This window comes from Ctenopharyngodon idella, chromosome 11 (genome assembly GCF_019924925.1).
Source record: "Ctenopharyngodon idella isolate HZGC_01 chromosome 11, HZGC01, whole genome shotgun sequence".
Lineage (NCBI taxonomy): Eukaryota > Metazoa > Chordata > Actinopteri > Cypriniformes > Xenocyprididae > Ctenopharyngodon > Ctenopharyngodon idella.
In genome coordinates this window covers 21,571,562-21,584,646 of record NC_067230.1, presented here as the reverse complement: position 1 = coordinate 21,584,646, position 13,085 = coordinate 21,571,562, and the positions used below count along the sequence as shown (strand labels likewise).

Here is a 13,085-nt window from a genome sequence, read left to right as displayed (position 1 = left end):
TTTCTCAATTTGAATTGATTCTCATTTTGACGAACCAATATTGATTCTTAAAGGGATAGTTCACCCAAAAATGAAAATTATCCTGTGATTTACTCACCCTCAAGCCATTCTAGGTGTATATGACTATCTTCTTTCAGACGAACACAATCGGAGATATATTTAAAAATATCCTTAGTCCTCCAAGGTTTCTAATGGTTGAAAAGAAAAAAAAAAAAAAAAAGAAAAAAAAATGCATCCATCCATCCCCACTCCAGGGGGTTAATAAAGGCCTTCTGAAGCAAATCGATGTATTTGTGTAAGACAAATATTCTTATTTAAAACTTTATAACATAAAATAACGAGCTTCCGGCGCGACAGCCATACGCATTTGTCGTACATCCAAAAAACGTTAACTTCCACGACATAGTACACAATGCCATGACGTACTAGGATATAGCGTAGTATGTCATGGCGTAGTGTAGAGCGTCATGTCATTGTGTACTACGTCGCCGAAGTTAACGCTTTTTGGACGTACGTCGAATGCGTATGGCTGTCGCACCGGAAGCTTGTTATTTTACTTTATAAAGTTTTAAATAAGAATATTATAATGTTATATTAAGTTTATTATGTTATATTGTTATAAAAACTTCCTTTTTTGTCATTTAAATGCAAGTAGCCTATCCAAATCAGTTCATTTTAACTTTTAATATTATAGTAATGTACCAATGTGTTCCCTTTATAGGGCTCACTGTATAGTTTACAGCATTCGTTGAGAGAGATTTTTTTTTTTTTTTTTTTTTCTGTGGGAAAATTTGCCATGTACTAAATCAAAATCGATTTGAATCAGAATTGGACCAAATCACAAGCTTGTGATTGGAAAATGAAAAAACAACAACAGCAGCAACAGCAACAGACCATATCCTTAAAAACATCAGACAAAGAAAAACATTATTTTTGTACCCTGACTGCAGGACTTTGGGTCCATCAAATTAGCTGTCCTAAATTTGTCAGAGCTTCCTATTCAGTTCAGTGGTCTTTTAAAGATGCTTGCTTGCCTTTTCCCTTTAAAGTTACATTTACTAAGGAATGATGTTTAAGGAAGAGCTTCCTGCAAGTTTAAGAATGTTCCGATACCTCCGATCATCTGATTTATTTCTAGTTTAAAGTGTCTGACCTGGTTTGGCTTGTGGTTGACCAGAACTAACTTGAGATATGTAATCAAAGGCACAGCAAAAATTGCATCTGCATAGCTGTATACTGAGAGCATTGAATGGAGTGCAGCTGGTAAAGAGAGAACAATCCTCTGTTGTTGTTGTTGTTGTTGTTTTTTTTCTGTCAAGAATAAACAGGTCATGTCTTCTAGCCAACTGTCTGGTAAAGGATTCAGGTTTCCTATTGTGACTTTCAAGATGTTTCAGTCAAGTGCAGTGGCATCGGTTTGGTTTGAACATTCATGGGGTGATGTTTGTTTGTTGTTGTTGCTGCTGTAGAGTTCAACAGTAGGGTTCCAGAATAAAATCTCATTCATTTTCTCCATAGAGAAATTGATTTTTTTTTTTTCAAGGCTGATCTACCATGAGCTCTGAGTTATTAGTAATATATATTAGTAATAAACTTAAAATATTGAGTCCATCCTACAGTCTCAAACTTCATCTGGGATTGGTACGATTGAGCACCGATGGTGTGAGGACCCTATTGTAATTGCTCAGTCAATTATTATTCTTCTTCTCTGAAATGAATCGCATTTTTGAGGGCCTAAACATGCTCGAAACTCATGAAACTTTGCACACGCGTCAGAAGTGGTGAAAATTTACGTCTGATATGGATTTCAGAATGAGGTGTGGCAAAATGGCTCGATAGCCCCACCTAAAAATTTCAATTAAGTGCCTTTTGCGCTACGTTTCACGTACAGTTATGAAATTCGGCAGACATATGTAACAGCCCAGTACCTACAAGAAAGTCCCTGCAAAATCAGAAAATCCAACAGGAAGTGAGATATTTTGAATATTCTGTAACACTAATAATGAAATGCACTTATACAGCATTTATTAATCTTTGTTAATGTTAATTTCAGCATTTACTAATACATTATTAAAATCTTGTTAACATTAGTTAATGCACTGTGAACTAACATGAACAAACAGTGAACAACTGTATTTTCATTAACTGACATTAACGAAGAATAGTAAATACAGTAACAAATGTATTGCTCAAGGTTAGTTCATGTTAATTAATACATTAACTAATGTTTAACTAATGAACCTTATTGTAAAGTGTTACCGAATTTTCTCTGCAAAATTTATGCAGTTTTTGCCATTTCCAGATATTGGAACTCCTCCTAGAGATTTTATCAGATTAACATTATATTTAGTCAGTCTAATCTAAAGGCCTTTGCGACATTAAATTGCGAAGATCTAGAGTTTTCGCTGAGGGGCGTGTCCATGGCGGCCTGACAAAATTCGATATTTCGCCATGAAACAGGAAGTTGTTGTAGGTCAGGCATACAATGTCCGATCTGCCCCAAACTTCACATGTTTTATTAGTGCCTTGGCCTGAAGACATCTACATGGCAATATTCATTTACAGTCATAGCGCCACCTGTGGGCAACAGGAAATGACATGTTTTGCACTGTGATTAACTCCTCATAGAGATTTAACCAGATCAACATCATATTTGATCTGTCTATCTATCTCTGTAAGCAAAGTAAGTCAATAGTTTCATATTGTTACCATTGTTATTGATTTGATTATATCATTATGCATGTAGTTCTTATAAAATATTTACACATCTTGTCTTTTTTTCATTTGTAATATCTGGTACCAAAGCGGCTGCAAAGTGTGTGGTCACTGTTGTGCTCCATTATTAATTTTTAATTATTTATTAAAATTATTTATTTTTTTGCTCTAGACCACATAATGGCTTGTCATATCACCAACAAATTGAAGTAGTCATAAGTACAGTAATGTGAGATTAATAAGGTTCATTTTGAATTATTAGAAAAAGCTAACAGCAATTTAGTGCAAAGTATAGGTGCATTTGTGGCATTGTGGATCTTCTCGTTCCCTCTTGCATTGCCTCATTTGCCTAATTGCTTAATTTGCCTATAACTGTATTATATTATCATGGCACTATAACAGTATTATTTCAACTAACACCCGCTAAGCCATCATAATGAACCACCGATGACCCTGTTGGGCTACTTTGTCTCTTTGTACTTATAAATGAGGAATATTTGCACTTTTTTTAGATAATGTATATGTGATAATTAGTAAATGCTGAGCGGTGTGTTTTCAGCTGAACTTACAGTTAGCAATGCCAATAATTAGCAGAAGCAAAAGCAAACTAATCTGGGGAAATACTATAAATTAGTGTAATGTGTTTTGTTTAGGTTTATGGCCAAGTATTACTGACAACCTGGAGGTAGTTCATCCTTGCAGTCCAGACAGGAGTGCTAACTGCTGTGTCAGCAGTGCATCTAATTCAGTGACATATGAATCTGTTAGCAGCTTGCATAGAATATGATAAAAATAAGTTTTGAAATCTGCCATCAACCTAGTCGGGAATAGCAACAACACAGCTGTGGAAGTAAAAGAGATGACCAGCAATAAAAAAAAGCACATTTAGAATTCCTCACATATGTACGGACAACTACACAGCTTTTTGATGTTTGCAGGATATGTATGCCAATACCATCCGCTCTCAACATCAACACAGTGGTCACCTTAACAGCTCTCTGGCTCAACGCAGTTTTCATTTAGTGTGACCGCTTTGTTGTGTAATGGGATCAGAACCAGTTTTCTATCCAAAAGCTTTCTGACATGTGTCCGAGAGCGAGGCTGCTGGCACCTTTAGTCCAATGAGAACCATAGAGTTTCTAAAAAAAGCCTTTTTCTCAATGGTAAACTTGTGAATTATTAATCAAGGGCTAGGGCTAGGGGATGCCTGAGGAAATCTGCCAGTCGCAAATGTAAATATTAGAGCTTTCCATCACATATGGAGAGCCTGCTAGTATAGAATCTGATCGCCACTGGGTGTTTACAGAATGATGAACGTTTCTTTCCTTCATAGAAAATGTGTAACAACAGAATTTAGTTGTTTACGTGTGACAGGGATCTATGCCTGTCTTTGGGATCTGATCTGATCTGTCAATCATGTATTATACAATATACAATAAATAAATAATTTCATAAACATAGAATATTTATTTTTTTTGTCTTTAAAACAATATTTTTGACTTAATGAACAGTGATTCAGAAAGAAAAAGTAATATAATATAGCAGAATTTATTTGATTCTGATTAATTTGGTTATATCATAGTTATTATGTCTATTTTGCTGTATGTAGTTCAGTTACTATTTATTTATCAAATAAATTTAAAATGTTTTTGAAGGGTTAATTCACCCAAAAATGAAATTTCTGTCATTAATTACTCACCCTCATGTTGTTTCAAACCCGTAAGACCTTTGTTCATCTTCGGAGCACAAATTAAGATATTTTTGATGAAATCCGAGAGGTTTCTGAACCACAGCAACGTCATTGCACCTTTCACGCCCAGAAAGGTGGTAAAGACATCGTTAACCCTCTGGAGTCTGAGGCTGATTTGGGGTCCTGGTGTAGTTTTGACACAAGTCTCATTACAATGTATTCAGCAGAAACTAGGCTACAATAATATGTGAGCAAGTATGTACATGTTTGTATTTTTGAGAGAATTACGTATATGCGTGGTTTTTGAAAAAAACAAAAAAATAAGTCACTGAAATAAGGCCTCAAAATACACACTAAATATTTTTTCACAAGGAACTGTATATTTTAGTCTAGAGTTTTTGCTTCAAAATGATGTGGAAATTATCCTGCCTACTCGGACACATAAAACATTGTATTGATTTTAAATTTCTAAGATACTTTTTGTTTACACAGGCCGTATGCGAAGAGGCCTGAATCTTCATGAATAATGCTGTGATTCACACCTGAGAAGATTAAGACCCTGCCCCTAATGAGCCGCATAATGAGACATTCAGTCAGGAATGTGACTGAGTGAACTAAGAAAGAATGCAGTGACAAAAGAAATATATAATTTGTATTGTTTGAAGTTTATTTAAAATAGAGAAAAAAGAAGAAAAAAAAAACTTTCCTGCTTCCAGTCAGTGATTTCAGTATCATATTTATGCAGTCCAATGTGGACCAATATCTGGTCACTATGATTCTCAAATCTGTGAGATAAAAGAAAGAAAAAATCCCTCTGTGAGCATGCTGATAACAGGATCATATCAGCTATTGTATTAACGTTAATATAATGTCCACTCTTAACAGAAAACATGATTTTTGTGATCTCATGCATGCACTTATTATTGCACATCATGTGAAGAAAATGTATAGGCCTATATTTTAAATTACAGTACTGGTAAAAAGATTGGACACATTACTATTTATAATGTTTTGAAAGAAGTCTCATGCTCATCAAGCCTGCATTTATTTGATCAAAAATACAGAAAAAAAAAACAGCAATACTGTGAAATATTATTACAATTTAAAATAATGGTTTTCTATTTTAATATACTTTAAAATATAATTTATTTCTGTCATGCAAAGCTTTCATCATTCCTTGCGAACGAAAGCTTCATTGATGTGGCACTATATAGGCTATTTTACAGTAAATTCTTCATAATCGGTCCAAACAGGCCAAAAGAAATAGTCAAAATATTCATATTGCTATGACATTTTATGTATCTTATTTGTTATATTATAGACCCTATAAATGTTAATGTGCAGTTTAATATGTTGCTAACACATTTTATTTCAGTATTTATTACATATTTCAGTCAATTTCACTCATCTCAGTATAGCAATATTTTTTTGGAAAAGCCAATAATCATTCACACAGAGACAGAACATGCAGGATTCATATTTAAACAGTGTTTTTGTGGCTTAATATACATTATCGATTTGACTTACATGATTTAAAACCTGACATTTCAATGTTTCTTTAGACATATGTCTCATTTTTGTGTGATTAGTATTCACTAAGTTACGGTTCATTTTCTGAGGGAGTATCAGATTGGACTTCATTCTGAGAGAGATGACAGGTCGCGCATCATGTTAGTTTTCTTTATTTTGCAAAAAGCACAACATTTAGTTTTTACTGTGAATGTACAAAGCAAAAACAAAGCAAAACTAATGACTTTATTTAACAATTTCTTCTCTTCCTTGTCAGTCTCCTACGCTGTTGATGTTATAAACCCAGAGCAGCGCTTCCGTGTACTATGTCAGAACGCCGGTTCAGTATTGTCTGGCTCCTGTGTCAGCATCACACGCATGTGCCGTGGGGCTCACGTGTACAGCGTTGGCCAATACTGAGCCAGCGTTCTGATGTAGAACACGGAAGCTCTGCACTGTGTTTATAACGTCAACAGCGTAGGAGACTGACAGGGAAGAGAAGAAATTGTTGAATAAAGTTAATTTTGTTTTGTTTTTTGCACACAAAAGGTATTCTCGTCGCTTCATAACAGTAAGTTTGAACTACTGTAGTCACATGGACTATTTTAACGATGCCTTTACTACCTTTCTAGGGCTTGAAAGGTGCAATGACGTTGCTACCTATGTGTGGTTCAGAAACCTCTCGGGTTTCATCAAAAATAATATCTTAATTTGTGTTCCAAAGATGAACGAAGGTCTTACAGGTTTGGAACATGAGGGTGAGTAATTAATGACAGAAATTAATTTTTTGGGTGAACTAACCCTTTAAGACGACATGTAAAAGATTATGTAAATTCATTCTGTAAGGGATTCTTCAGACTGATTCAAATGGTAAGTTTTTTTATTTTTTATTTTTTAATGATTCATTAAAAGGGCATACTCAAGAGTCATTTGTTTGTGAATCGTACTATACTTGTGCTGTATGATTTTAATTAATTCACTTCAGTGAATGAGTTCATAAGAATCATTTGTTCATGAATAAGACTACACAGGTCACGCTGAATGTTATTGCATGCATCACTCAAGGATTTATACTGTAGGAAAGACAAATTTAGAAAACAATGAGATGGCTATTGTTCTTTATAGGGACAGTACAAGAAGGAAGTTTGGTGGAAGTTTGATATGTCAAGTTTTTCACGGTCACTTTTAAATTTTCAACTTCTAACACTGTCTCTCTTTTTTCTCCCACAGGAATGAAAGTGAGGGCTTGCATGTCTCAAATGTCAGGTAAGTTAGGAGAGGACACCCTCTCTGTGGATCTTGGCTCATCTGCTGTCATCATGATGCTCGTAGTAGATGCTCAGAGAACTGCATTTCTCATTGCCATGTCAAAGCGATGCACGTTATTTAACAGACACATGTCATTTCCGTGACTGAGTCATGCATGTTTGTTCGCATTTTCCGTGCCCTGTCTCAGACTCGCATTAGCTTTCTGGATGGACATCCTCATTGTCCCCATCACAGACTTGTAATCTGTCTCCTTCATTGGGGATTTGTAGGAAACACTGACAATCTTTTTTTCTGGACTTTTTCTAGGGCTGATTTTTGGATTATGTGGATTATTTTTAAGCTGTTAAAGATACGTTCAAGGGCATTGTGTAACCAGGGACATACAGTACCTTTGAATGCTTTCACTTTTATGTTTCCAATTTGATTCTAACCCTTTAATTTTGAGTTTATCTATTAACAGCTGAATAGCGCCTTAGGCATGTAGTCATTTATTCCCCAGTTTTTTTTTGTTTGTTTTTTTCTCAGCATGGCTAGTTTTGTCTACACCTCTTTATAAAATGAAAAGTGGCAATGATATTTATTTTTATTAAAATTAAATTAATGTGTCCTATTAAAATGAAAAGTTATAATAGGACATATTAGAACCACTTAAAGTGTAAATTGTAACCACTAGACCAACAATTAGTTAATTTATTTATTTTATTTTATTGTGAGACAGTGGTGAAGATATGAAATGAAATGTCACAGGTCCATTCAAGCACTTGATGTTGACAGCAAGAGTAATTAATGAGCTGAATGTTGTTTTGATTTTTTTTTTTTTTTTTTTTTGGACATTTCTAATATTAATTTTCTTGTTTACATTTCAGTTTTCATTTGGAAATGAACAAATACTCTACTACAAACCTGATCTTTTTATTAATGCCTCACATGGACTTTATCAATACTGTAAAAGTATTTGTGCATAATATAATTATTCATAAGTTAAGCTAAGCCTTCAGATTTCATAACATTTTTTTTTTCTTTTTTTAAGTGATGTCCATAAATAAATCGTACATACTGTACAGTAAAACATAAAAGCTTAAACTTCGGGAGACCTTTTCATCATCTTGAGATTGCTGACTTATTTCTCAAGTGCCAAGTGGCAAAAAATAAGACGTATGTTCCTACTATCTGTCTGCTTGACACTTCAGTGAGACATTGTGGATGTTTTTTCATCAATTTAGAGCTGTGGATCTCTACATCATTGTGATAGATGCTCTTAAAGGACAGGTCTTCAGAACACCTGTGAAGGAGATCTTTGTTTGTGGGCACTGTTGTTAGTTGTTAGTAATCTTTGTTTGTGAGCACTGTTGTTGTTTATTTAACACAAGTTAAAATGGAAAGACGACTGCTTGTAGTATCCATTCGATTGGCCGTTTATGGGTGTTTCAACACTAGGTTATTAACAGGCTTAATTAGATTCCCGCACAATGCTGCAGTGTTACAGCGTGTGTGTGTGTGAATCAATGTACCTCAACGCTTTCTTCCGGCTTGGGGTGGCATTAGATTAGATTGAACAAGGAAATCCTCAGGGACTCCTCCATACATCCAGCAAGTCCTCCTCAACACTCACAGCATTTTGTGAGCCACTGAAATGGGCTTGTTCGGAGTTCGCTGTTGATCCCAGATTTCATCAGCCAGTGAAATTCGAATTGAGCGCTGGAGAGGAAATTGTTGCAAAAGAAGCTCAGGCTGCTTATCAAAGCGAGAGGCTCCCCTAAGGAGCGTTCCTGAAGGAACATTGGACTTGTGTAACAACATTAAACATGATAACACACAACAGTTGTCAGTAATTTGCTAATTATCTGGCTGCAGATTGATGACACGTATTAGTTTTAGGGTGAAGTGCTGTAAGGGATCGAGGGTGAATGATCATAATCAGGGAAGATCGCTGTGTATTTTCTGTAAGGCTAGCATACCATGCAGTTTTGCAAAGAGAGGAAAGCCTTGTTGTCTTAGCCTTTAGCCTGAATGAAAACCAAAGGCCCTGTGTTGACAGTCTCTTGGCTCAGTGTTCTTCTCCCAGATCTGTCTTGTTAACATGGAAAACTTAATAAGATTGTTGAATTGGAAAAGGAAGTCAGTGTGAATGAATAAATGTATGATTTGGCAGTAGAGACCAAGGACTTTTGAATTAATGTTAGTGTGTTATAATGTGCTGATATATCAGCCAATCTTTGGTCATTTTTGAGATGATTCACATCAGCTGATAAGCACATCCATTTGGCCGATTTCAGTTCTCTACTGACAACTTCATCAATACATTATAATCTGTTTCTGTTTTCCATTTTTTTTTGTGTGAAGGGAAAATTATTGTGAAGGGAAAATTAATACATATATTATTGTAAAAAATGAAATAAAAATTCACAGACAAAATGGAAAACAGAAATGAACTGGAAGTCATTTTCTAAATATTGTAATAATATCTCACCGTAGCTGCATTTATTTGATCAATACAGTAATATTGTAAAACAGTTTTTTTTTTAAATATTTATTCCTGTGACGGCAAAGGCTGAATTTTTAGCATCAATACTCCAGACTTCAGTGTCACATGATCCTTCAGAAATCATTATAATATGCTGATTTGATGCTGAAGAAACATTTCTTCTTATTATTCATGTTAAAAAGAGTTTAATATTTTTGCAGAAACATTGATACATTTTTATCAGGGTTTTTCTGTTCCAACCTACCTAATGAAATATATCGATCTGTAGAATATTTAACATAAACCGTGGACTCTTTTTGTTTTAAGCAACTGTTCTACCTCTGGAATTGACAAACACTTGAAAGAAGTGGAGACTATGGGAATTTCACTTACAGTAAAGCTCTCTTCTTCGATATCAAAGCTTCAAGCCAAACTCAATTGAGTGAACCAGCATATCGCTCATATCTCTCCCTTATCTGGACGTTTTTAAGTCCCCCTTAGTCAGACTTTGATGTTGAGACTGATAAATGGATGCTGGCAGTTGAATCAGATATCAGTGTTATTTCAGCCACTGTTTTAATGTCGTCAAAAGCTCTCATCAGTTTCAAACCAGAAATCATGTTGAGCCTTTCTAGGACAAAATGACAGTTTGAGCTGCAGTGGAGGATGTTAATCTTCCATTCTAGGGACCGTTTACAATTTAAAAAAACAGGAAACTTTTTATGTGTTTTGGCCGTTCATTTACACAACAATGACATATTGGGGGCCTGAAAATACAAACTTTTGAAAATGGGTTTCAAAGTGCAAGTCGATGACTTGTAAACGTACCCCTAGTGCTGACAATTTGTTTGAAAATTTTGGATGGAAAGTTTGTTTTTGTGTCTGTTTTGAAATCAATTTATTTCCAAGTGTAGTTTTAATTTCGCATAGCATCATACAGTTTTCATGTATTTATTTATTTATGCTTATTTTACAAAATTAATTTATTTGTGAGCATAGTTATTTTAATGAATATTATATATTATTTATTAATACATAATTTTTTTATTTAATTAAGTTATTTATATTGCATATTTTAAAATTCACTCGTCCAAAACACTGTTACAAAAATAATTTATGAGTGCTGTTTCATTTTCAGGGAGTATCATATAGTCTTTATGTAGGTATTATTTATTATGTAGTCTTTATATATGAATATTTTTATTAATAAATATGCATGTATGCATTTTTTTATTTTACATTTTTATTAATTTGCCAGTGCTGCTGGGTATAAATTGAGAGTTACTATCCAGTGCTTTAAAATGTTCTTACTTTACCCTGTCTAGTTGATTCATACAGTGCATTTGATGCAAGCTTTCATTTATGTATACGTTTGGCAGTATATAACAATGAGTAGTAATGACTGAAATACTTCTGAGGAGAAAACACCCTTAGGTTATATCAGTCTTTAATCTTTTCGAAAGAATCATTTATCGTGGCTAGCTTGAGATAAAACTTGTGAAGTGTAGTCCGTTTGACAAATCGTTTCAATTTCAGTGACTCAGACCATCATCAGAGCAGAATGAAATGTCACCTCTTACAATTTTCTTTATTCACCTTACCACAAACCAAAATATGTCACTGCTGCCAGGCTTTGCAAGTCGAATACATCAGTATGACATCAGCACGCCCCTGCTTTCCACTGAGCGGCCCTGTACAATACACATTGTTCCTTCTAGACAAGGACGCGTGTGTGTGTGCGAGTATAGCTGCAGGGAGGTTTCTCGGCCTGGTCCCCCTGAGCATTTACCCTCTCTCATTTTCACCTCGGTCTTTACACTCACCTTCCTACTTTCTCTCTCACTCTGTATGTGTCTTCTCATTGATTTGGTGCCTGTAATAGGCTGCTCCATTGAAGCCTATCCACTCCGCGTGTGTGTGCGCGCGTGTGTCACACAGCTGTTGGCAGGCCCAGTTCCAGCACTCTGATGCTCATGCTAACAGTGCACTGCAGAGTAAGACGGTACTGACACGCTGTTCTGTACTCGGCCTGTGGCTTTGCCAAGGTTAAGTAGGCAGGGCCGGCCACACACTGGTTGCTTGCAGATACTGGGGTAAAAAAATGTGTGGTTGTGTCGGTGACCTGAAAAAATGCTGCTTTTTCAAGTATATGGAAGAAGGAAGGGATCAAGGCATGGCAGAATCCACTGTTTGGGTAACATCCTGCCATCCATGCCTGCTTCTGATTGATTTTTGAAGGCAACCAAAAATCTACCTTTATAAAACATTTTAGGTAGTATCACGTAGTCTTTTTATTGTTATTAATTATAATTATTCATTTATTTATTCATTTAATATATATATATATATATATACCTCAAACTTTTGAATGGTAGTGTATTTGTTTAATTTATTTGTAACTGTTTATCTGTAACTAAGGAAGTCAAATTTTCAGAAAAAAATAACATTTATAGAGTTTTACTTTCATTCTGCTTCTGCTCAACCAGTGACACACAAAAAAAAAAAACATCTGAATATGCCTACTTACATATTGTATAGTGGGCGAAAAAGAGTATGTAAGCCGAGCATGTTCGAATTCATAGTGTACCGGGATGAGTGCTTCTGGCGAGAGTCTGAAGTGCGCATTTGATGGGCACTTTACTATCCCATGAGGCCACGGAAGAGGATTTGTGAAAGGAGGTGAAGTGATGCAACTGACGCCGTAGGTCACATGGTAATGACATGATAATGGCCGATGTAGTACGCCTGAATTTCATTTATACTACACACATTCGTAATATATAGAATATACTTTAATAGTCGCAAAGTAAGTTTTAAACCAAATGTAGTACCTACTCTACAGTATGCATTTTTAGACACAGCATATCTCTTTCTTTATAATATCAAACTTAAAGTGGACCTATTATTCCCCTTTTCACAAGATGTAATATAATTCTCTGGTGTCCCCAGAATGTGTCAGTTTCAGCTCAAAATACCTCACAGATCATTTATTATAGTTTTGCCCCATTTATTATAAATTTGCCCCTATTTGGGTGTGAGCAAAACATCTTTTAAATGCAAATGAGCTGCTGCTCCTGACCCCCTTTCCAGAAAAGGGCGGAGCTTTAACAGCTTGCGCTTCGGTTGCTCAACATCAACAAAGTTGGAGAATCTCACGCAGCCAAAATGATGATTGTCAGTAATGTGTTCAGCCTTGCATTGTTCAAACTGGAGTTGGATAATGATGGAGAGACTCAGGAAGGAATTTCAACTTTTAGAATGCATCTGGACGTTTCTGAATGGTTAGTGGATAAATTTATGTAGTTGCTGTGAAGTTGCTTCAACTCATCGACTAGCATGTGCCGTCATGTTAATCTTTTGTGCAAATCTAGCGTTGAATTGACCCTCGTTTGTGAAGCAGTACGATGTAAAATGACGGCATGGCAACAACACTGTACT

General features: G+C 35.3%; 1 protein-coding gene across 3 annotated transcripts in view; it reads left to right on the top strand.

Annotated features, from left to right (window-relative positions):
* iqsec1b (IQ motif and Sec7 domain ArfGEF 1b) overlaps positions 1-13,085 on the top strand; it is a 181,268-nt gene that overhangs the window by 40,912 nt on the left and 127,271 nt on the right. For all 3 annotated transcript variants that reach the window (XM_051911869.1, XM_051911868.1, XM_051911876.1), the window contains exon 2: positions 7,145-7,180. In XM_051911869.1, coding sequence (XP_051767829.1) covers positions 7,145-7,180 — 36 coding nt within the window. The remainder of the gene's footprint in view (positions 1-7,144; positions 7,181-13,085) is intronic.